Source organism: Mesoplodon mirus (assembly GCF_964341445.2).
Source record: "Mesoplodon mirus genome assembly, chromosome: 17".
NCBI classification, from domain to species: Eukaryota; Metazoa; Chordata; class Mammalia; order Artiodactyla; family Ziphiidae; genus Mesoplodon; species Mesoplodon mirus.
In genome coordinates this window covers 77,873,278-77,898,445 of record NC_138993.1, presented here as the reverse complement: position 1 = coordinate 77,898,445, position 25,168 = coordinate 77,873,278, and the positions used below count along the sequence as shown (strand labels likewise).

The window sequence follows — 25,168 nt, the reverse complement described above, 5'->3', positions numbered from 1 at the left end:
CCCGGTCCGGGAAGATCCCACATGCCGCGGAGCGGCTGGGCCCGTGAGCCATGGCCGCTGAGCCTGCGCGTCCGGAGCCTGTGCTCCGCAACGGGAGAGGCCACAACAGTGAGAGGCCCGCGTACCGCAAACCCCCCCCCCCAAAAAAAACAAAAGCATCTACCACACAAGTCAAAATTCACAATGTCTGGCATCCAATCAAAGCTATCAAACATGCAAAGAAGTAGGAAAACAACCTTTACTGGGGAGAAAAATCAGTCACACCAACCTGGAATTGACAGAATCAGCAGACAAGGACACAAAAGAGCTATAACTGTGCTCCACACGTTAAAGAAAGTTAAGCAAAGAGAAGATACAAAAAAAGATTCAAATTGAACACCTAGAGAGGAAAACAATGCAGAGGTGAAAATTATACCAGATGGTATTAATGGCAGATTAGATATCGCAGAAGATGAGTGAACTTAAAGAAATGGATAAACTGAATAGTTCTGTATCTACTAATGACATTTGTAGTTGAAAATCTTTCCATAAAGAAAGCCAAGATGGCTTCACCGGGGAATTCTCTCAAATATTTAAGGAAAAAATAATACCAATTCTGGACTTCCCTGGTGGTGCAGTGGTTAAGAATCCACCTGCCAATGCAGGGAACACGGGTTCGAGCCCTGGTCCGGGAAGATCCCACGTGCTGCAGAGCAACTAAGCCCATGCACCGCAACTGCTGAGCCTGCACTCTGGAGCCCATGAGCCACAACTACTGAGCCTGCGTGCCACAACTACTGAGCCTGTGCTCTAGAGCCCGCGAGCCACAGCTACTGAGCCCGTGCGCCACAACTACTGAGCCTGTGCTCTAGAGCCCGCAAGCCACAACTACTGAGCCCAAGTGCCACAACTACTGAAGCCCATGCGCCTAGCGCCTGTGCTCTACAAGAGAAGCCCGTGCACTGCAACGAAGACCCAACACAGCCAAAAATAAATAAATAAATTTATTTAAAAAAAAAACAAAAAAGAAATAATACCAATTCTACACAAAGTCTTCTAGACAATGAAAAGAACATTTCCAACTCATTTTATGAGGCCAGCATTACTCTGATACTAAAACCAAACACACATTACACGAGAATAATACAATATCCTTTGTGATCACAGATGCAAAAATTAACAAAATGTCAGCAAACTGAGTCTAACAGTACATTAAAAAGATAATACATCATGACCAAGTAGTATTTATACCAGAATGAAAGACTGGTTTAACATTTGAAAAATCAATCCGTGTAGTTAACAAACTAAAAAACAAAAATCACATGACCATCTCAACAGTCACAGAAGAATTTGTCAAAATCCAACAAGTATTTCTGATAAAAACTCTCAACAACCTAGGAACAGAAAGGAACTTCCTCAACCTGATAATGGGTATTTTTGAAAAACCCGCAGCTAGCATCATATGGTGTTCAATGATGAAAGACTGAAAGCTTTCTCCCCTAAGACCAGGAACAAGACAAGGATGTCTGCTTTTTCCGTTTCTATTAACCATCGTACTAACCACCAGAGGTTCTATATAGTGCAATGAGGCAAGAAAAGAAATAAAAGGCATGCAGATTAGAAAGGGAGAAGTAAAGTTATCTCTGTGTATAGGCGACATGATTGTCTACACAGAATATCCAGTGGGATCTACAAAAAAGCTACTAGAGATAAGTGCGGTTAGCAAAACAGCAATATACAAGATCAATATATAAACATGAGTTGTATTTGTATGTACTATCAACAACCAGAAATTAAAATTTATACTACCTTTTACAATACCATAAAAATATGAAATGCTTTAGGGATAAATTTCACAAAAGATGTACAAGACCTGCACAGCGGAACTAGAAAACATTGCTGAGACCTAACTAAGCGAGAGCTGTCCCTTGTGGTCACCTGGGGGGTTCAGTGTTGTCAAGATAGCAGCTCCCCACGCTTCCCAAACCAAAATCCTAGGAGGCTTTTTTGCAGAAATTGGCAAACAGATTCTAAAATTCATATGGAAATATAATGGACCTAGAATACCCAAAACAAGTTTACCCAAAAAAGGATAAACCTGCAGGGCCAGCGCTCCAGACTTTGAGACTTAGGACACCCACACTCACACAGACGAGGACTTCTGACAAAGGAGCAAAGGCAGTTTGCTGGGGAAGACAGACGCCTCAATACATGGCATTGGACCAACTGGACCTCCACAGGGAAGACAGTGAACTTGGATTTATACCTCACAGCAAATACAAAAATTCACCTCAAAACAGACAACAGACCTAAATGTAAAACCTAAAACGCTAAAAGAAGGAAATACAAGGGAAAATCTTTACCACCTTTGATTAGGCAAAGACTTCTCAGAGAGACACTAAAAGCACAATCCATAATAGACCAAACTGATACAAAGACTTCATCAAAATTTAAAACGTCTGCTCTCTGAAAGCCATAGTTAAGAGAATCAAAAGACAAACTGGGAGAACATATTTGCAAGGCAAATACCTGTATAGGATGCATGCTCAGAACACATAATAAACTCAAACACTCGATAATAAGAAAATAAACACCACCATAAAAAATGAGAAGATTTGAACACACACTTCATTAAAGAAGGTGTATGGAATGCCAACGGGCACAAGAAAAGATACTTAATATCGTTAGGGAAGTGCAAATTAAAACCGTAGTGAAATTCTACTATTCACCTACTAGAATAGCAAAAATTAAAAAGACTGACGATACCCAATGTCAGCAAGCACACGCAGCAGCTGGAACGCTCACGTGCCACTGGCAGAGAGGCAAAATGGTGAAGCCATTTGAAAGTTAGGAAATGTCTTGTAAAGCTAAATACACATTTTCCATTTTACTCTGAGAACCTACTTCTAGACGTTCATCCGAGAGAAATGAGAATTTTTGTCCACAAGAAGACTTACCCATGAACGTCTGCAGCAGTTTTATTCATGACAACCCCAAACTAGACACCCAGACATCCATTACCTCAGGATAACTAATTGGTGGTCCCCAGAGTACTCAGCAACAAAGAAACGAATTACTGTCATGACGCACGCATGCGCCCAACTCACAAGCCCTACCCTAAGCGAAAGGAGCTAGGCACAATTGCACGGTTCCACTGACATGAGATTCTAGAGATGGCAAAACATACCGACACAAGGCACATCAGTGACTGCCAAGGACTGGGGGTTAGGGCACAGGACAGGACCCACTGCAAAGGGGCCTCAGGGAACTTTTCAGGGTGACAAAAACATTCTGTATCTTCACTGTGTGGTGGTTATACAATTGGGTACATTTGTTAAAGCTTGTTGAAGTACATATTCTACACCGTAATTAAGTCGATCAAACAATACAATAACCTCACACAAACTTAAGACCAAGAAGGGACAGGTATCCATCGAACTGTCCATGGTAGTCTTCTTTGGGTGGTAAGAACATAGGTGATTTTTATTTTCTTCTTTGTACTTTCTGTAGTTTCCATAATTTTAATAATGTAATCACTTATGTAAACAGAAAAAAAATTTTAAGTCTCTTAGTAGAAATTGTGCTATAATATTACCTAAAATGTAGATAATATTAGACTAGTTAGCTAATGTCATTCTTTAAAAACAAGATATCAGGAAAACCAGTCTGTGTGTAACTGAAATATACCAACAGTGAAACGTACTTTTGATCATTTCTTCTGGTGTTAGAAAAGGAACATCGTTATCTCAAATTAAATGTAACAAAACCAGTCTGCACATTTTTTTTTTTTTTTTTTTTTTTGCTGTACGCGGGCCTCTCACTGCTGTGGCCTCTCCCGTCGCGGAGCACAGGCTCCGGACGCACAGGCTCAGCGGCCACGGCTCACGGGCCCAGCCGCTCCGCGGCATACGGGATCCTCCCAGACCGGGGCACGAACCCGTATCCCCTGCATCGGCAGGCGGACTCTCAACCACTGCGCCACCAGGGAGGCCCCAGTCTGCACATTTTAACTGCAACAATTAATCACAAAACACAATGAAAAGGGGAAAATCCACATTAACAAGTCAAACTGTAATAAGAGTTTCATATATAACATAATGGAATTATGACAATTGTTTGCTGCATATTTGGAAAATATTAAGTCATGTGACTCTTAGAAACGCATTTCTCTCCTGTAATGGGTTAACTTTAAATACCCTTCTAGACAGCTGAGGCCTGAAAATGAAATAAAAATCCCACAACCAGCAAAAACGGAAAACACTCCTCGACTTGGGACACGCTGCCACCGAACTCCTACTGCTCTTGCTGCAGGCAAAGAGTCGATTTCTATGATCTCCTTCATTACTGACCCTGAAACAACACCGAGAAGCACAAGATCCACGTCTGGGTCACATTTCACTGGAGTTGGATAATTGTGCTATTTAGACACTATAAGAAACAATCAGGTAAGTGAAAAACCGGACCCTGGCCCGCTCAGGTCTTAAAGTTCTCCCTAAGAAAACTGCGCCTTTACATCTCAGTGAGAATTCTAACAAGCTCTGCTTTCTGCACATGTGGAGCCTTACCTGGTAGAGCTCTTCCAGGTTATATCTGATGGAGGTACTACTCTGTATGGCTTTCACTGCTTCATGAAGTTTCTGCCAGGTGTCCTGAGTGTAGTTATCAGGCAATTTAGGTCTGTCTGTAAATGCAGATGGAGTCAGTGGGTAATGGCATCCATGCTAAGAATCACACATCTTTAAAAAACTATTCCACAAAAAAAGTACTGAAAAGACACATAGGTAAGGAACGCAAAAATTAGGTTTTCCCAATACAAGTACCATATTTATAAATTTCTTGGGTTACAGACTATGCAACCATCCCATCTTCGTTTGGCTAAACAAATACGTCTAGTACTGATACTTAGGATGAGCACACGTAGGAATCATACAAATCTTACTGTATTCCTTTACTTAACAAGTGGGTTTCACAAACGTATAAACGTGGGATAGTTAAGCTCTCTACAACATTTAAAGTTGACTGAAACTACTCCAAGCTGGGAGGAAGGTGAAGAATAAGCTTGTAACTGGCGTGTCTGCATCGAAGACGCCTGCTTCGAGACAGTGACAGCGACAGAGCTGGTGAGAAGTGGAGCAAGTAATTAAATTACATCACGAAGAGCTTCAGTCCTGCTACTCGGTCCGGCTCGGCCGCGCGAACCGGGACACCTGAGTTACCTGGCGTCACTCAATGCCGTTGGACCAACTGTACAGACCAAGGGGAAGCCGCCGCCGGCCCGCGCCGCCCCGCCGACGTCGCAGCCCGAGTGGCCGAGGGGAGGGACGCCCCCCGCCCCGCCCCGCCCCGCCCGCCCCGCACCCACCTCGGAAATTCTTGATTACGAGCTTCTTGGAGCCGCCGGCGGCCCCAGGCTTGGAGGTGACGGCGGCCGCGGCGAGAGACGCGGGCTTGGTGAGGCCGTTGGTGTGTCCGACAAGCGCCGAGAAGCTGCCCTTCCGAGGGGTCTCGTCGGCCATGGCCGCGGCCGCAGCGCCCCGCCCGCCGCCCGCCCGGCCTCCGCCTCGGCCTTGGCCTCGGCCTCGGTCTCGGCCTCGGTCTCCGCCGCCCGGCCTCGCCCTCCCTCCGCTGCGCTCCCTCAGCCCCGCCTGGCCCGGCCCAATCGCCGCCCAACCCGGCCCGACCAGACCCGGTGCCGCAGGCCTCGGGAGCGCGCCAGACCCCGACCCGACCCAGCCCCGAGCTCGCGGGCGCCGCAATCCGCGTCCGCCGCGGTCCGTGTGGAACCCGCAACAGTCGAGGGCCCGGCGGGGCGCCGAGGAGGCGGCCTCGTATGGGGGGCAGGGAGTCGCAGCGCAGCCCCCGACCTTCCTCAGCCCGGGCGCGCCGCCATGCCGGCCCGGGGCTCGCACTCCCGCGCACACGCTGCCTCCGGAACCAACGTGCGCGGAAGGCGGGGCCGGCGGCGCGGGGCCGGGACCGGACCGCGGTCCGGAAGTGACGCAACGGCGGCGACGGGGTGCGCAGCTCCTCGGGGCGGCGGCGGGAGCGGCCATGGCGCACATCACCATCAATCAGTACCTGCAGCAGGTAACTTTCCTCGGCCAGCGGGCCGCCTGCCAGCTGTCCTCCCGCTGTCTTGGCCTGCGGGCCGGAGCGGGAGCCCGGGCGAGTCTGTCCGCCGGCTGCGCTGGAGCCCCTGGCCGCGATCTCAGTTTAGGGGCGTGTGGGGAGGGGGGACAAAGTGGTGGAAGTAACGGGGGGACAGAGCAGGTGGTCCGGCTGCGAGCCGGTCTGTGGTAGCGGTCCGCTGCTTACATCCTTTGGGAAGTGTGTCTCTCAGGGTTTTGTCTATACAGCCTGTGAACGCAGCAGCACAGTGCAAACATAGGTATTTATGGATTCAAAGCTTGCAGTCTTTCCTCTGAGCTGTGCTAATTCGCAGAACTAGAACCGTGGTAATAGGGATAAGGAAAAGGGGGAGTGGGCTTTTTAGAATATCTGAAGGAGACTTTACCAGGGCTTGGTAAATACGGGTGTGCGGTTGGGGAACGGGGAGGAGTCAAGAGTGATTCCTCGGTTTCTAGCTGGGCAACAGATGAGCAGGACAGATTCGGAGGGGAAAACAAACGTAGTCTTGGACGTGTCGAGTTGGAGGCCAAGATATCTAGTTGGCAGTTGAATAGAGTCTAACAAGATTGGAACCATTAGTTGTTTGGCTAGTTGAGAAAGTTGGTTAAAACGGGAATCAGGAAAAAACAGATACATGCTTTAATCTTAACTTAAAGCTTACAAATATACATTCGTTTGCAGTTTTCTGAATGAGGCCTAAGACCTTTTCTTTAAGGATAAGTCCACCTTGGCCTTATCTTTGCAGAGTTAACATCTTTCAATATCAGTTTTTATTTAAAGTTGAACAAGTACGTAGACATTTGAGAACCACTGTGAATATAGAGTCTCTCCAGAATTTTACGCTTTTTCATAACTTTTACTTTATATCTTTTGTATGTTTCTAAACCTCTTACAGTTTTCTTGCCCACACCTAATCCCAGGGTTTGGGGGGAGGGGCACTGTGTGTGCCTTGAACAGTGTCTGAGCCATGCAGTGTGCAGTACAGTTTGTGGGCTGGGTAGATGCAGGCAGGTGGAGGGGCGTGAGGCCGAGTGATGTACCAATGCTCGGACCTCCACGTTCTAGTGAGCAGTGAGTTAGAACTCGTGCTGGTCTGTCTGTCTCAGTTTCCTATGCCTCTGTTTCTCCAGACTACCACTCGGTCCTGTTCCCTGCCTTCCCAGAGGAGCACTCTGAGAATCTCCTTTAATTGTCTGTCTTCTCTGTTGCACTCCACGAAACAGCGGGGTGGCTTTGAGAACAGGCATGATGAGTGCTTGGTGAAGGCTTACCGAGAACCAGGCGCTGTGGTACACGGCAACTCATCATCGTCACTGTTTTCCTAGGAGCTTGGTCCATTGCAAGCCCCATTTTACGGAGGATGTTAAGTGACTTTCCAAGGTCACTGGGCTAGTAAGTGGCACATTCAGACTGGGAGTCCTGGCCCCAGAGTCCATGCTGTGACACCAAGCTCACTACCTCTGTTAGCCCATGTTTCAGGCATTTACTGTCCGAGTCAGAACCTGCCTATTCCTTAGCTTCCAAAGTTTATTGTTGCTTGAATCTCAGTGACCCTGTCAGCTTGGACGTATTTCTCACCTTTGCAACATCCTCGGCCAGCAACCACCTGTGGACAAGTCGTGTGTCGTTCATTTCCCGTGGTCTCTGTGATAACTTCCACTAGCTGTTGGGTCTGGGATTTGATTTTACCCTCAGTAGCCTATGAGGTCTCTTGTTGGTTTCTTGGATGCTGGCAGAACACATGCGATTCCTGGGTCAGGGGCCAGGGACCTTCCTACTCTGTGTGGCAAGCAGCACAGCATCACATGCTGGTGTGGTTCCCTGGGCCCGAAGTCCCACAGGCGATGTGACAGGCCCAGAACGGTGGCTGCACATGTACCTGAGAGAGACAGAACCTGGGGAATCTACCTGTTCTGTAGCAGGCAGTAAGCAAGTCTGGTTTTTGTCTAGGGTTGGGATGGGGGAGACATTATCTCATTTCTCAAGGTAACTCGTCACATGAACAGCCCTGAGTAACGGCCCTAGTGAAAGAGCCAGTGGTCAGAGTCTTGTAGTGTGGGACCCCCAGCACGAGGGCCCAGGAGGGCTGTCTCTCAACAACCGGCCTGCGGCGACACCCCCTTCCTGCTCAGCACTCGAGTTTTAGCAGGCATCCCATTTAGTTTCTTTTTGAATTAATTTACCTTACACTTCCCCATATATTTTACTTTAAAGATTTGTTGTTCTCCTTAGAAAAAGATCAGTTTCCATGCTTCTTCCTGAGGTGGGTCTCTCCATCACTTCTAGTATCTCTCTGAGGGCTGGTAGTATTTTTTTTAGTGTCTTTTATTTCATTCTTTTGTCCATTACACAAACTCTTATTTCACACGGCAGGTTACTTTTTAAAAGCTGTGTCTACGTTAACATTTTTTTCCTCCAACTTTTTTTCCTGAAAGATTTCAAACCTACAGAAGAGTTGAAAGAATAGAATGGAGAGGTGTGTACCCCTCACCCGGGCGTGTACCCACCGTGCTCACTCACCCTTCCCTCTGGGCCCATGTGCTTCTTCGTGGTGACCCCGCGGCCTTCACTTTCCTGAGCGCCTGAGACCCAGGCCGTCCACTGTGTAACTGCAGCGCCTTTCGTGCATCCGAGAAACTGAACGTCAGCGTGAACATCAGTATTTTCCAGTGTAGAATCCATAGTTTAATCCACACTCCCCCCCCCAATCTTCTTTGGAACCTGTTTTTTGAAACCCAGGGTCCAGTCAGATCACATGGCATTGGGGTGCTTTGCCCTTTAGTCTTCTAGAAGAGTCCTCTTGCCCTTTGGGGAAGGGGGCTTTTATGACATGTAACCTTCTTTACATGTCCAGGCCCACTGACTTGTAAATGCCTCACCAACTGCCTTTATTTGGCTGTTCCTGATGATTAGGTGCGGGTTCAGTCGGATAGTGTGGATTTCCCGTGGCCTCTCCCAGCGCTGGGGATGCTGACGGGACCACTTGGTTAAGGAGGCGTCTGCCCATCAGATCACTCCACTGTTGGCGTACCGTTTTGCATCGCGATTAACCTGCAGGCTGGTGGACGGACCCCGAAAACCACCGAGCGTCCTGTCCTCCACACCCTCTCACAACATGCTTTTCCCAAGTCAGTTATTACGTCAGTGGTTGCCAAGTGGTGATTTCCTATCGTTCTTTCTACATTGACTAGCTAGTATCTCATCAGTTAAACAGTGCTTTCCTCTAGGCCCCTCTTTTTGAAAGTATCATTATAGATTACTTTTAATGCCTAGTTATAATCCGGTACCAATAGCGAGAATGCCATTATTCTTTTTGAAGCTCGAATTGTCCCAGATTTGACCACTGGGAGTCCATTCAAACTGGTTTCTGTGGCTTTTTTTTTTTTTTTTAACATCTTTATTGGAGTATAATTGCTTTACAGTTGTGGGTTAGTTTCTGCCGTATAACAAGGTGAATCCGTTACACATATGCACACGTCCCCGTTCTGTGGCTTTTTGACAGGTCTCTGTCCTTCTTTGAGCCTTGCCTTGCTTTCGGGCACAATAACATATACTCCAGGCTCACCTAGTTCTTTCCCTGTCCCAGTGCTGGATTTGCCCTTTCCCCAGGGAGCTCTGGTTCCCTTTAGCGGGGAATAGAATGTAGAAAACAAACCTGAGTGCTACGTGTGCCCATTGCTACTGGGGAGCCATTACCTTTATGCCTTTTCAGTGGCTGGAGCTAGAAAACGTATTTTTAAGGAATTACGAGTTCACGAGTAGATGATCCCCCTGTGGACCAGCTCGGAACGTGGAGAATGCAAGGTGACCAGCAGCATCCCGGGAAGAGACTTTCCTCCTGGGAGCGCGCAGAGCTGGTGCGCTTCACTTGGTGAGGTCTGCAGTCCCCGGTCCAGGCCCACAGGTACTGCCCAACAGGCTGACCTGGGGTCCGACTGCAGGGTCCAGTGCGGGTGTTAAGTGAAAGGGCCAAAGGTTCTGGGGCGTGACGCATTAACGGTGACCAGAGCGGGTGACTGGCCTGCCTGTGATTCTAGTGTCTGCTGAGCAGTGTGTCCGTTCTTTAAGACTTGCCCATAGTCTGTCGCCAGCCTTCTGTTTTCCGTCACACCCCCGGTGACGGGAACGTCGTGGGCTTTATCAGCTTCTCGGAGGCAGGGGCACTGATTTTATGTATTTTGTGATTACTCATTATAATGCATCAGCAAGTAAGCCTGCACGATATCTTGTTTCTTGTTGTAAGGTAAATCCCCAGAAGTGGGAGAGCTGGCTCAAAATGTAAGTGCATAGGTAGTTTGTTGAGTAGTCAAGTGGCAAATTCTTTATTCTGTGAATTGCCTTAGAGACGGTGGTGAAACTTTCCCAGTCGATGCTGAGTGTGCACAGACGAGGAGCTGGGTCCTGGAGGTGTCCAGGCAGCATGGGCCTCCGTGCCTCCTGGCCGTCGGGTCACCGGGTGGGAGGGTCGCGTGCCTCACCGTTTCCGCAGGCAGCTGCACGCCTTCGCCCTCCCACCAGCGGTGGCTGGCGTTCCAGTTGCTTTGTGTTCTCAGCAGCGCTCAGGGTGGTCGGCCTTTCAGTGTTAACCCTGCTGGTGGGCGGTGATGTGAGCACCTCTCGGTGGGTGTGCGTTCGTGTATCCTCTTACGTCGCCCCTGCATATACTTTTCGTACCTAATTTTCTGTGGATAAATGATGCTATACGTATGTGCAGCTTTATGCTTGGCTTTGTCTTCACTTATATGGTTAGGATTTTTATGTCATTTTTTGATAAATATGTTTAAAATATCATTTGGTTTTCTAATTACAAAATTTCTGCTGTAACGCAGCCCTCCAGTATAGAAATATATAAAATAAAAGTCTCCTCGGCCCCCCCGGCTCCCACTCCACTGGTCAGGGGTCAGCTGGTGCGGCCTGGGGCCCCGCATTTCTTCCTGTGCTTACACGTTATATCAATACTTAGTTTTTCTTTTTCTCCGAGATCAAGGTATACAGTTTTTCTGCAACTAATTTTTTTGGAATTAACAGTAAGTATGTTGTGGACACTTTTCCATGTTATTACAAGTGGATCTAGTTGATTCTGTGTCACAACACCCAGGCATCCTATTGTGTGACTGTGACATTTATTTGGTCATTGCCTTCCTATTTTTATTTGAAATTTAGGTTGAGTGGAAGTGCTTTGAATTTTGGACATATGTGATTTTCAAGCTCTTTTTTCTTCTTCATAAGCTGTATGAGTGGATTTTCAAGTGTTTCTTAGTATGACTGAGTAAAATTGAATAATTCACCTTCATTAATAAGCAAATAATAAATCGCTGGCTTATTCTGCTTTTTCATTGTTTTTAATGGTAAGTCCCCTGTTTGCCTCCAGGAGATCTCATTTTCAAATGCAGTGATTATTTGCTGGCTAAGGAGAGTACTGATTGTTATATTTTGACTCCTTTCAGAGTAGAGAAAGTGAAGTTTAGGGGCGTGCAATGTGCTGTATAGGTTCCATTAGGACAGAGTGTTTTATTTTCCACTTAGCTCTTCTCTTTCCAAACGCTTCAGGTCTATGAAGCAATTGACACCAGAGACGGGTCATCCCTTGCAGAGCTGGTGTCTTTCAAGCACCCTCATGTTGCCAACCCACGGCTTCAGGTAGGTGGTGGGAACACGCACACAGGTGTCTGAGAGGGTTACAGGGTCACCACCTTCCTAAGAAAAGCTTAGACTTTGAGTAGGAAGGAAACTAATGTTGCCACTCTTGTTTGAAAATTGCCAAGTTCCTTCACGATTTATCTAATTCCAATTCATTTATTGAGCATTAATTGAGCACCGTGTCTCAGAGTCCGTCCTGAGATCTGTGCTCGTTTTCCTGCATTTAATTTCCACGCGACTTTATGGGGTTCAGAGAAGTGCAGTAGCGGGGCCAGGTCATCCAAGGTCATCCAGCGGACAGGCAGTGGGGCTCGGGCTCTGCCCAGGCCTGGCTGTCCCTGGAGCCCAAAGCCGTGTCCTGTTGCTGCCAGTGAGGTTTTGTTGGAGCACAGCCGCTTGTGTTGCGCGCTGGCTGCCGCAGAGGCACATGGGCCTTGCAGAGCCTGCAGCATTTCCTTGCTGGCCGTTTACGTGAGCATCTGCCAGCCCCTGCTCTAAAATATAAGCATTCTTGATTCAGATGATAAATGCTCTCCAAGCAATAGCTTCTGTGGAAGATATTGTTGATATTTTGTAACACCCGTTTCCTCGATGAGAGCCGTTACAATGTTGGAGTGTCCTATCAGGGACCTAAATTTTTCTTTCGAAAGAAAGTGCCCTGGGCTTTCCTGGTGGCGCAGTGGTTAAGAGTCCGCCTGCCAATTCAGGGGACACGGGTTCGAGCCCTGGTCTGGGAAGATCCCACATGCCGCGGAGCAATGAAGCCCGTGCGCCACAACTACTGAGCCCGCGTGCCACAACTACTGAAGCCCACATGCCTAGAGCCCGTGCTCTGCAGCAAGAGAAGCCACTGCAATGAGAAGCCCACGCACCGCAACTAGAGAAAGCCCACGCGCAGCAACGAAGACCCAACGCAGCCAGTGATAAATAAATAAATTAATTAATTAAATTAAATTTAAAAAAAATAAAAGAAAGTGCTCGGAGTCCTGATGGGACTCGGGTCCAGCGTGCTGGCAGGTTGTCCCTGGTACACGTCTGCTCGCCCATTTGTGACCTGAGGCTGATTCCTTCGCTCCAGAACTCCACGTCCTTCCACGTGACAGCTGCCTTGCTGGGCCCGTTGTCTGCCTGGGTGTTTCGTCAGGGACTGTAGGGTGGTGATCTTTCCCATGCTGTCCTTCTCCCGCTCTCATTTATAGAGCTGTATCAGTGTGGATTCACTGAGTCCCTTTCTTTTAAATTCAGCGTGCCGCATAATCCGCTGTGATGCCGTGTTATCCAGAATTTGGCCGCTGGGAGGCGAGGGCAAGGTCGAGGGAATGTCTGCGGTCTCCCGGGACCCCGAGTGGGCAGTCCTGTCAGCAGGAAGTGGGCAGGAGCGATTGCTGGCCCCCCGACCCCGCTTCCTCCAGGCACTGTCTCCAGCTCCTTCGACCTCACACGAGGCACATAGTAGCTGCTTAATAAATAGATTAAGAGGTACATGAACATGCCTAGAGTATTTCCTGGCCTGTGGTAGACAAAGCGAATTGTGTTCATCTCCTGCCCTGTACGTAGGTCGTGCTTGATAAATATTGTGGAAGAAATGAACTTTGTTTTTGAAGTGCTAAAGTGTGAAGAGTTACTGTCAGCTGTAAAGTGTAAATTCTTTTGAAACAAAGGTTTGTCTAAATCTCTTCCTACATGTTGCATTCTTTCTGTCCCAGTTAATTTATTTTTACTATTTTTCTTACGATCATTTAGATGGCCTCTCCAGAAGAGAAGTGTCAACAAGTTTTGGAACCCCCTTATGACGAAATGTTTGCAGCTCATTTAAGGTAATCCATGAGTGAGGAAGAAAAACAAGCAAATCTGAAACTTGCTGAACTGACTAGGGGGTTTATTTAACATCATTTTATGCTTGAAGCAGTGAAAAATTTCCTTTGAAAAAGTAGAAAAGTGTGCTTGTAATTTCACTTTGGTAACACCTATGAAAATCTTGTAAAGTTTAAAATACTTAAAAAAAATGAAATACTTTCCAATTTAAATAAATTTTTTATTCAGGGACCACGTATGGTTTTTAAAGTTAACGTGAAATGGTAGTCATGGATGTGTGTGTGTCTTCTGTGTAATGCTCTGAAAAGCATTTGATGTTCATCCTACCGGCTGTGTAGTGGTCTTTTGTGCAGCAGGATGTGGCTCCCACTATCGACTTGCGTTTTTCATGGAAACGCCCGGTTTTTAACCTCTTGGCCTTACTGGGAAAGAAACTGGAGCAGATCAGAGCAGATGAAATTCTGCTTTTTATTCACATGTCATGTCTACTGTTCTCACCTCTAAAGCCTCGATTCAGGCAAGCTCTAGGTGTTAAAGTGTGTGGCATTTGGTTGTCCCCCGGCCTGCCCTCTTCTCCGGCGTCTTGAGCGGGCCGGGGTGTGGGGGCAGGGTGGGGCAGCCCTGCGGGGCCCCTGAGATCCCTGGAAAAGTTGGAGTGCCACTGTGTTTCTTGTAGCAGCTTCCTAGCTCTGTGCAGCATGCGGTGAGGCGCCAGGTTTGGGGACGGACTGACTGATAGTGACACTGTCAGCCGGGCGTCTGGGTAGTGTCCTTGCCCACTGATGCCCAAGAAGGGCCATTTGCGTGTTGTTAGTGGAACCTCTGCAGCTGGGCTTCTCCTTCTGGGACTTGAAAGAACAGGCCCAGCATGTAGCGTGGGATTTCCTCTTGTACCCGGTGGTCTCTTGTGAGCCTCCTTGTAATCTGCTGGGTCAGTTGAGAGCAGGGCGTCTGTGCCGGGAGTGAGCGGTGCGGTCCGCGCGGTTCACGCCGGTTCTCAGCGAGTCCGCGCACCTTCCGCCCCTCCGTCCTCAGTGTCCACCGCTTCCTTTCCAGGTGCACGTACGCGGTGGGGAACCACGACTTCATAGAGGCGTACAAGTGCCAGACCGTCATCGTCCAATATCTTTTGTCGTGTGCGTTACTGTTCAATGTCTAACAGATACAGCGGGTTACTTGGGGGCTAAGATCTTGAAACATCAGGCCAGTTTTAGTCACACCTTTAACTAGAAGGCAGGAGAAGCTCATTTAGCTCTTCCACTCGGGTACTTAAATTTAGCATGGCCTTCAGACTGGTGTCCAGTCACCTGTATGGTAGGGAAGAACATTGGTTATGATTAAGGATTTTATTTAATTCTATTGTGAAGAATAATATTTTGTTGCCTTTCCAACATTCAGTATAGTTACAGGGGTGGGTTAGTCCCCTTGGAGAAATAGAAGAACTTCCAGATCCAGGCACAGATGGAAGAGTGGACGCAACACACAGCATCATTGAATTGTGGTGACTGAGGGCCTTAATCAAGCCAATTCTGATTTAAATCATTTAAGTGATATCTTATGGCTAAGGCCCTGGTCAGTGAGTATTCTAGTACTGTTTATATGTATCTCCAGACTTCAGTTGCTTTTGTTTTTGGCCAAGCCGCACAGCTTGTAGAACCCGGCAGTGAAGGTGCCGAGTCCTAACCACTGGACCGCCCGGGAATTCCCTTTAGTTGCTAATTTTTCAACCATCTTGCTTAATATACACAGAAGAGAATTGGTTACTGACCAGCCAAGTCTCCTTTGAATTCAAGAATTCTGTAATCAATGAAATAAACTTTATATACTACAGATTCTAAAGCACGTTGTATATAAGTTGTGATCATCTGGGCTCAGAGAAACCAAATAAAATGTGTGAAATTGCCAGTTTTAAAAATCTTTTAACAGTCTTTTTCTTCCTTTGGGCAAAGTGTGTATGAAATAAATGTATTTACTTGTACCTAATGATGCTCGGGTGTTGTGGGCTTATGTATTTTTTCCCTTCAAGAACCTGCTGCTATGATACATAATCTTTTAAGTGGTGAGCTATAGCCCTTACAATTTAGAACCCTTGTTATTCTTTAGTCTTTCAATTGAAGCATGACTTGAACTTTTTATGTCGGACCTTCCTTAATATACTACATCATTCCTACGGGCATTTCAGGCCCACAAAGAAGAAAACTGGTGAGTACAAACAGAAACAGCTGGAAATTAGCAAATGGCTTTTTTCTTTTTTAAAAGCAGAAGTTTTAATTGTGTCTTCTGTGTTGGTATTTAATATTGTGTGTTGACGTGATAATATCAACACAGATAATGGAGTTTTAATAGTCAGTGTAAACTTAAATGGCAGGTCAGCCAGATTATTTGCAGTGTTTTTCTGTAAATATGAAGTATTTCAGCCATTCCATGCCCCCAAATATTTATTAAATGTTATTTTTCCCTTTAATTGTCAATTTTGAAGTTACTTTTGGTTTTAAACTTGGATAAAAGATGTAGATCAATTACAGTTCATTTGGGATGATAGAATACATAATAACTGGGTTATTTTAAATTCCTTGGTAAACTATTTTATGATTTATTAAAAATCTTGGTAAATACTGAAATTTTGTTTATACTAAAATAACTGAAGGCTTGCAAATACCTTTTACTAAAAAAAAAAAAAAACCTTTTTAAGTGAAGATCTCTCTTACACATAAAATTAACACTGCCAGCTAGATTTTGAAAAGTTGTTTTGTGACATTGGTCTGTTACGTACCTTGGGCCCTGTTACGAGGTCGTTGTGAACCACGTCTTGTTTTAATGGAGCTGTTGGCTGGTGGTAGGGGCTGAGGGGAAGGAGACTTCCTGTTCCAGCGTAGGGGGAGGGTGCTGCCAGGGCTGAGCCCCTCGACTTCCCGGGACTCTGTGCAGATGGGGAGGGGCTGCCACCTGCCCGGGAGGAGGGTGAGGGAAAGCACAGCAGCCCCTGGGCGTGGGCTGGTGACCCCCTTTCTGGATGGTAGCCCTGGCGTCCCCACCTCTGGTAATGGAACCTCTGACCTCAGAGCTTCTTCAAATATACTTGTTTTTACCCCGTAGGGCTCTGCCTGTCATGTATGCAGTGGCACTTGACCTTCGAATATTTGCCAATAATGTAAGTTCAGTTTCTGTCACTGTTGTTTTAAACCCAAACTCGTTATCTATCTGTTGCTTAATTTCATGTCATCTTGCCACAGATTTTGAGGAACACGTGGGGTTGGGTGGATCTGGTGTGGAGAGCAAGAGCACGGGGGGTGGCTTGGCTCACGCGTGAGGGACCGCGCTCTCGTCAGCTGTGGAGATGCGCCCCGTCCCGTCCCTAGTGTAGATTCAGGCAGTGCTGAGGGTTCTCTGGAACGAGGAGGACTTTATGAGTCGATTTCCCCTTGGGGTCAGCGTAAGCCATTTTGGGAGCAGCAGTTCTTAACTTTTTGGTCCTGACACCCCTTTACAGTTTTAAAAACTATTGATAACTTCTGGTTCTGGACAAGACCCAGTAGGCACGTGTTTCTCTCCCGCCTGCTGGGAGTTTTGAGGCCAGCATGGCTCTGCGAGGTGGAGAGAAGACGGGGCAGCGAGTTCCCTGCGTTTGCTTCCTTCTCGTCTCCTGGGCGCCCGGGGACGCTGACAGGCAGAGACGCGGCTCCTTCCCCTCCACCCCACCTCTGGGGCGGGGAGCATCCCAGCTGCCTCCGCCCTGGCCTGCAGGCCCAGCCCTGTCAGCAGTGGGTGGCTGGTGTGAGCGCAGGCCTGGCTGAAACAAGAAGAGCCACAGTCTTAGGACACCCCGGGCATCCGGGATATAATCGAGAGTCCCTTGTCATACCAGGAAGCGGGACTCTCGGCCTTTGAGATTCTGAATGGGGGAGATAGTCAGCAAGCACCCGACACTGAGGATGGGATGGGGATTCCACCCCCGCCTCCATAAAACCCTGGGAGCAGGTGCGAACGCGCTTGAAGCAGGTGGAGACATCTCAGCAAAGAAATGCAAGACATAAAGCAGCACCAAATGGAAATTTTAGAACTGAAAAATATAATAACTTAGATAGAAATTATTGAGGACCCCCAGAAGCTTCTGTTCATATGGGTACTTACTGTATTAGAAATTTTAACTGGGAAAATTTTTAACATTGTTCACCTGAAATAATAAACCTTTTATGTGGTAACATAATTGACTTTCTAAATTAAAAAAAAAACTATTTTCAAAGTGAACAAAATGTACTAAAAAGTGGCATTTTTATCCGTTTTGATCTCTTTAATGTATGGCTCAACGGAAGCCGCTCGGATTCTTATGTCTGCTTCTGAATTCACTCTTTGCAGTACCTTGTTTTGGTTGAATATATGAAGAAGTGTGGCCTCACGTAGATGTACATGGAAGTGGGAGGACTGTTCTAGTAGCCTTTTCAGGTGATCGTAGATGCCCTTCTCTGAACTACACCTTTTAAAACTACAAGAGTAGTTTTTAAGGTTCATTACAATGTGGCCTCTGAAGCTTAGCAGTGACCGTTTCCTGTTACATCCAAACCCACTGGTGTGTCCTGCACGGTGAATGGATCTTTTACCCCTGTAGGATTTTGTAACGTTGTACATTGATCATTTGGAGAGTTCTGGTTCACTGAGTTACCCAGACGTTCCAAATGTGGACATATTTCATTACGTGAAAAAACAAAAACCAGGAAAACTCTCCATTTGTTAATATCTCCAGTGACATCATCAGAGAAGCCGTGAAGCAGTGGAAAGCCGCCAGGCTCTTGGTGGTCAGTACAAGTTTTCCAAAGTTCTAAGTTTTTTTTGAAAGTGCAAATGTCATCGGCAGCAGATAGCAGTCAGTGTTTGCCTGGCAGTGACAGGCTTGCTTCCTTCACTTTCCAGAGCCCCGCGCTGGCCAGTGGCCCATGCTGGCTGGCCAGGCTCTGAGGTTGTTTGTTCCACGGTCCAGTTTGCGGCCTCGACAGTGGCCCCAGTGCTTTTCCTTAAAAACAGACGTGCTGTAGGCGGACTTCTCGCTTCATCGCAAAGAACACTAAAAATACATGTATTCAAGGACTAAGACTTACTAGTGTTCATATTTAGTGCATCCTCACTGACCCTCTAAAGTGAAGTTAGCTGTATTGGTTGGTTGATGGGAGGACACAGGTGCGCGAGGTTCAGGACACAGTGGCTGCAAGTTCGGTTGGGGCCTCCGGGCAGGCGCCAGTCCTGTCCCTTGCCGTCCTCTGCACCGTCCATGCAAACGTCACGCGCGTGGGAGATGGGGCTTCGTGGCCAAATAAGAAAAGGCTAGTTAGCAGCGCGTGGCACAGGTCGCGCAGGCTCGAGGAGTCCGTGACCGACTTACTGGCTTGAATTGGTTGAAGAGCGATTTGATTTGTGGAAGAGCTGGAACACGCTGTAGACACCTCCGTTTTGGAAAACGTAGTAGCACAGGCTAGATGGTCTCGCCAGAACCTTTGGGGTGACCCTCAGCTGTACGTTTTTGCTTCTAGCTGTGCCGTGATCTTCTGTTTAATCGAGGTGTCTAGAGGAGATGAAAAGTAAAGGTTTTTATCTTCTATCAGGCAGATCAGCAGCTGGTAAAGAAAGGAAAGAGCAAAGTTGGGGACATGCTGGAGAAGGCGGCCGAGCTGCTGATGAGCTGCTTCCGCGTCTGCGCCAGCGACACGTGAGCGCCCCGCCGCCCTGCCCGCCCTGCTTGGCGCTGGCCTTAACCCCACGATTGCTGTTAGTTTTTGCTTCCAATAGTCCACTGTCTCATAGGAAATAAGAGAAAAGAACCACCTCTCATGCTTCTGCACACATTTAGCACTTCTGGGCCCACGTGGCCTGCGCTCTGCGTCTCATGCTTTCCGAGGTTCCTCTGTGTCGCTGTGTGTTTCAGTGGCTGTGACGATAAGAGAAGGTACTTTTTCCTTTTTCCCGAGCGCTTTATCGCAGTCAGCTTTTACACAACATCACTGCAAACTGAGCGGTTTTCGTCTGCTGTGGCGAGGCGCTGTATCCCCTGAGTACCCACGGTGTTAGAGAAGACGTCTTCTTTCGTAGCGTTGTAGTCTTCCGTGCACGTGACTCGAGCCGTGGGGCTCTATCTTAAGACGCTAATTTGTTGCGGAAGCTGATTTTGCAGTTGACGTGTGACATCTTTACTTCCCGGGCAGCTTTAACATAACCGTTCTCCCCGTAGCCGTGCGGGCATAGAGGACTCCAAGAAGTGGGGCATGCTGTTTCTGGTGAATCAGTTATTCAAGATCTATTTTAAGGTAAATGCTGTCAGAGCGCTGTGTCTCTTTGTTGGGTCTGCTTTCCGCCTGTCTTCCCAGACAGCCCTTCTATTCACTGTCAGCCGGCCTCCCGGACAAGCGGTCCCCCCCCCACCCCTGGCTGCACACATAATCCTGGGAGCTGGCGTGCGCCCAGGGGCTGCCTGGTGCGAGGGCTGCCGTCAGGCGTCACGCCCGTGGTCCTCTTTAGCTTCCGCCCGGCGAGGCGCGCGCTCGGCTCCAGGGGAAGTGAGGTGCCAGCGCCTCACACCGGTGTCCGTGCGGGGACGGCCAGGCGAGGGGCGCCGGGGCCCGGCCCCTGTGCGGGTGGGCCCTCCGCGGTGGGCGCGGTCAGGCTGAGCAGCTGTGGTGCGGTGTTAGCATCGAGCCTTCGGTTTTGATGACATGAATCCCACCGCAAGGAGGCGTGTACTTCGTAACCAGAAGTTCGTTTGTTCTGCCTATTTATTTAAAATGCTGTTCAGGGTAGACTGCTACTCGTTACAGATCAACAAACTCCATCTGTGTAAACCGCTCATCCGAGCCATCGACAGCTCAAACCTGAAGGACGACTACAGCACCGCTCAGAGGGTGACGTACAGGTACTACGTGGGCCGGAAGGCCATGTTCGACAGCGACTTTAAGCAAGGTGTGTCCCTGCTTCTGAGCAGCTGGGGCTGGGTGCAGGGGACATGGTCACTGCCTCCTGTTACTGCTGAAGGTGGACCGTGGGTGTTGGCTGCATCCAAGCTGTGTTTATTTTTGACACTAAGTTGGTTCCACAAGGGAAAGCCCCACGTGAGGTTCCTCGCTCCGCGCCAGGTCTCTGAGACGGGCGCCAGCACGTCCTTTTCTGGGCACCGGTGTTCCGGCACAGGCTACAGTCGGTGTTTCCCCATGGCCTCTGCTGGTCCCGTTGGCCCAGGACGTGGAGATGGGGCAGCGCGTAGCCCAGCTCCAGCCGCGGTGGACGAGCCTTTGCGCTGGTGCCATCTTCGGTGCTTGTGGCCGTGCGTGACGGATCAGTGCCACGTCAGAGCTGCACTTTCATGAAATCACGTTATGTGGCTTGTGTCATTAGCTTTCTCGAGTGGGAAGCCACGTTTTTTCTTTCTGAACTTTTGGAGTAGCTGGCGTGTGGTGGTCCTTTATCATTCTTCTCTCGTCCTCAGACCAGACTTTCTAAACTCACTTCTCTGACAGTTATTTGCACGCGAAGCCATGTGACTCCAGGCAACACACCAGACGTAAGGAGCACCTCGTCTCCGTGTGTCAGCGGCCATGATGCTCCGCTAACAGAAATAGCAGCTCTCTCATAATAAATGCTCTGTTTCTTTACTCTGTAGGGTTGTGTAGACCAACTTTTCATTTTCTTTCACAAAATTTTTAATACATCTACAGCTTTCGAAAGAGGGCTCTTCTTGGTTAGTTCCTCCATCTTTTTTTTTTTTTTTTGCGGTATGCTGGCCTCTCACTGTTGTGGCCTCTCACTGCTGTGGCCTCTCCCGTTGTGGAGCACAGGCTCCGGACGCGCAGGCTCAGCGGCCATGGCTCACGGGCCCAGCCTCTCCGCGGCATGTGGGATCTTCCCAGACCGGGGCACGAACCCGTGTCCCCTGCATCGGCAGGCGGACTCTCAACCACTGCGCCACCAGGGAAGCCCCCCCCCATCTTTTTTTTCCCTTTAAATATCAAGCATAAGAAGAGAAGCTTTTATTTTTTACTTTTAAAAAATAAATTTATTTATTTATTTATTTTTTGGCCGCGTTGGGTCTTAGTTGCTGTGCGCGAGCTTCCCCTAGCTGCAGTGAGCGGGGGCTACTCTTCCCTGTGGTGCGCGGGCTTCTTATTGTGGTGGCTTCTCTTGTTGCGGAGCACAGGCTCTAGAGTGCAGGCTCAGTAGTTGTGGCTCGCGGGCTCAGTAGTTGTGGCACACGGGCTGAGTTGCTCCGCGGCATGTGATATCTTGCTGGACCAGGGCTCGAACCCCTGTCCCCTGCGTTGGCAGGCGTATTCTTAACCACCACACCACGGGGGAAGTCCAAGAAGAGAAGCTTTTAAATTACAGTTTACCCCTGAACGAGGGGGTTAAGCCCCGTGTGACTCACAGTCAGCCCTGTGCCCACGGTTCCTCCACAGCCATGGATCAGCCAGCCACAGACCACGCGGTAACGTAGTGTTTACCATTGCAAGTACCCGTGTACAGGTGGACCCACAGCTCAGACTGCCTTGTTCAGGGGTCACCTGTACTCTCAGCTGAAGTCTCTGAAGGTATTGCTGTGCTTTTCCTCTGAATATGCACTGAGTGGTATTTTTGAATACCTAACACAGCAGAAAATAATTTGTTGATATTGACGGTAGATATTTGCAGTTCCTGGAACCTTTCGGGCCTTCATGTAAGGGTGGGTGGTGGCATCAGGCGCAGGGTGGGGACCGTGGTGACCATGTCTCTGGCTGACTCTGCAGCTGAGGAGTACCTGTCCTTTGCTTTTGAGCACTGCCACCGTTTGAGCCAGAAGAACAAAAGGATGGTCCTCATTTATCTGCTTCCTGTGAAGATGCTCCTGGTAAGTGATCTCACCAGCTCTCACGGGTCCTGTTGTCTACAAGAAGTGGGCAGATGTTTTACAGCGCAGCCAGTGGTGTGTGACGGGTCACAGTCTGAGCTGCACATGAGCACACCCCAAAAATTGAGGAGGAATGAGCCTTGGGTGTGACCCGAGCTACTGTTTCCGTGACTGGCACTTCCAGATCCTTCTGGAAAGGCTTGCCTGTGTTTCCTTTCCCTTGAAGTTCCCTAACTCAAAAGTTTAACATACATAAGACAAGTAAAATAGGTGCATATTATTTTTGTTGCCCCTAAAAAATCTAAATTTATAGAAATGGATTAACCAAGAAAGAAAAAGGTCATTCCAGCCTGTCTGTAGGTATCTTACTTGGTCACTGAAAATTATTTTTGGTATTTGTAAAGAAATGACAAATAGCTAGCAAGTTATTTGACTAAAACATCCTCAGAGTAATAGATAGAGCTTCCTTTCCTCCCATTTAAAATTTTTTTTTAATTATCAAAACAACACACACATACTTACCTAGTTCAAGGCGACTTGTAGTGGGAAAGACAGTGTCACACCTCCCTCCCCACTGCTAACCCGACTTCACGGGAACAACCAGTTTTAGATTTTTCAGCTGGTTCTTCTAGAAGCTGTTTCTGAGTTCCTAAATTGTAGTCTAGTATTGCTTCAGGTGTCACCCACCTCCGATGATACAGTAATGAGAAGGTCGAGATCAAGGTCAGATGTCACTGATGACAAAACCGTGTTTTGGCTAGGTTTTCTGATTTCCAGACCAGCGTTGGTTTTTTTTTTTCTAGTAGACTAGGATGCTTTCAGTTCTTGTTCAGTGACTTAGGAAGAAAGCCTAAGAAATGCAGGTTGCAAGTTTTATTTCCTTGATAAGAGTTTTATCAAAGACAATTTGGTTAAAAGTGAAAGGGTTCTTATTCTGGAAATTTACTCTTAGGGTCATATGCCAACCATTGAGCTCCTGAGAAAGTACCATCTCATGCAGTTTGCGGAGGTGACCAGAGCTGTGAGGTAGAGTATTCTCCCTTTTCCACTTGAGACCTCTTAGAAGATAAAATCGGGACAGACGTCCTCGTGTTGTGAGAGAACCTCGTGTTGCGTTTCGATGTGCTCTCGTCCTGGACGTTGTTCTGACCGTGTCTGTGCGTCTGTCCCGCCGCGTAGCGAAGGCAACCTCCTCCTCCTGAACGAGGCTCTGGCCAAGCACGAGGCCTTCTTCATCCGGTGCGGCATCTTCCTCATCCTTGAGAAGCTGAAGATTATCACCTACAGGAATCTTTTTAAGAAAGTGTAAGCAGAGGCCTTTCTTTTCATTCTGTGGGAAAAAATCCACCTTCCGCAGCCCACGCACTGCCCTGGGCCCCGGCGCTGTGGCTGCACAGGTGAGGGAGCGGAGGTCTGCCCACCCTTGTGGGAGGAATAACTCGGGTTGCGGTGAAGACCTTGTAACAGACGTTTTAGCGCCAGCCCTGAGAACCAAGCGTTTCCCACTTTGCCAGAGAGTGTGGGACCCATTGCCCGTGTCCTCTATTGGTGACCCACTGACCCTCCCCACCACCCCTGTCCGTCAGGAGGTTGTTCTTTTCTTCCGTGTCACTCTGGAAGTTGACTCTTGTCTGAGGCCTGGTCCCAGCAGGATCTCAGTTAAACTTCAGTCAAAGACAGACTTTTTCTGGCTGCGAGGAATATATCAAAATTAGCAAGGACCACAGTTCATCACACCTGAGACACTGTCCATCGTAAGGTGCTTCTCGATTTTTAGGATGTTAAAATGTGAGAACACGTGCATCTGAGATTCAAGCAAATATTCAGTAAACGTAAAGTGTATTTGTACTAGTGGCTTTTTAAAATTGGAAAGTCAGAATTAAAAGCTCTTATTTTTCAAGTGTACCTGGCGGGTGGGAGATGCTTTGTTCCTCTTGAACAGAGGTTTCTCGGCAGACGTTTCTCCTGCTGACTCCGTCCTCACATCCCGTCCCTGATGAGCGTCAGCTCTGTCCCGCTTCCAGGTACCTGTTACTCAAGACACACCAGCTGTCTCTGGATGCGTTCCTGGTTGCCTTGAAGTTCATGCAGGTAGAGGACGTGGACATCGCCGAGGTCCAGTGCATCCTGGCCAACCTGATCTACATGGTGTGTGGCCGCGCCTCCCCTGGGCCCCGTCTTCCCCGGGAGCTCTGACGCCTGCCTTGTTCCCAGAGGGCTCTGTGCGGGCGGGGTGGATGCACACGGCACATATTTCTCTGTTCTCCCCTGTGTGTGTTCATTCGTTGTCCTCCCAGGGAGCTGACTGCATGGTGACTGGGGGGGATACTTGTGCCACAGCGCCAGGTCCTTCACCCCCGCAGGCTTGACGAGACCCAGGCCCGGAAACATACGCCGCCTCTGCTCTTCTCCCACAGGGTCACATTAAAGGCTACATCTCGCACCAGCACCAGAAGCTGGTGGTCAGCAAGCAGAACCCGTTCCCCCCGCTGTCCACGGTGTGCTGACCCCGCCCCCGGCCCCGAGGACAGGGAGCGGGGCGATCCTGGTTCTCATCCTGCCGAGAACTCGTTCTCTGCAGCTGGAGTCTCTCGGGTCTTTTCCTGGAGATGCTGCGACTTCAGTGTCTCCGACATCACGGCTGACGAATATGCACCTCACAAAGGCCTGGAATCCCTTTCTCAGAAAGCGCAGCCGTCTCCGCTGGCCCTGGGGTGCTGGTGACACTCAGGCGAGGGGCACGGT

General features: G+C 48.5%; 2 protein-coding genes across 4 annotated transcripts in view; one reads left to right on the top strand and one right to left on the bottom strand.

The window, feature by feature from the left end:
- CUL4A (cullin 4A) overlaps window positions 1–5,495 on the bottom strand; it is a gene marked incomplete at its 5' end in the record, with an annotated part of 42,575 nt that extends 37,080 nt beyond the window's left edge. For all 3 annotated transcript variants that reach the window (XR_014291733.1, XM_082602243.1, XM_082602244.1), the window contains 2 exons: window positions 4,545–4,660; window positions 5,342–5,495. Coding sequence is in view for 2 of the 3 variants with exons in the window: in XM_082602243.1 (XP_082458369.1) it covers window positions 4,545–4,660; window positions 5,342–5,495 (270 nt within the window). The remainder of the gene's footprint in view (window positions 1–4,544; window positions 4,661–5,341) is intronic.
- On the top strand, window positions 5,494–25,074 carry PCID2 (PCI domain containing 2; the record flags this gene model as incomplete). The annotated part of the gene is made up of 14 exons (XM_082602245.1): window positions 5,494–6,066; window positions 11,659–11,748; window positions 13,492–13,565; window positions 14,620–14,687; window positions 15,726–15,765; window positions 16,660–16,714; window positions 19,158–19,261; window positions 19,781–19,856; window positions 20,364–20,505; window positions 22,323–22,423; window positions 23,376–23,449; window positions 23,603–23,728; window positions 24,448–24,571; window positions 24,841–25,074. 14 exons carry the CDS (start codon window positions 5,494–5,496, stop codon window positions 24,928–24,930), a joined length of 1,737 nt encoding a protein of 578 aa, XP_082458371.1. The 3' UTR covers window positions 24,931–25,074.
- Window positions 25,075–25,168: the final 94 nt, after the last annotated feature.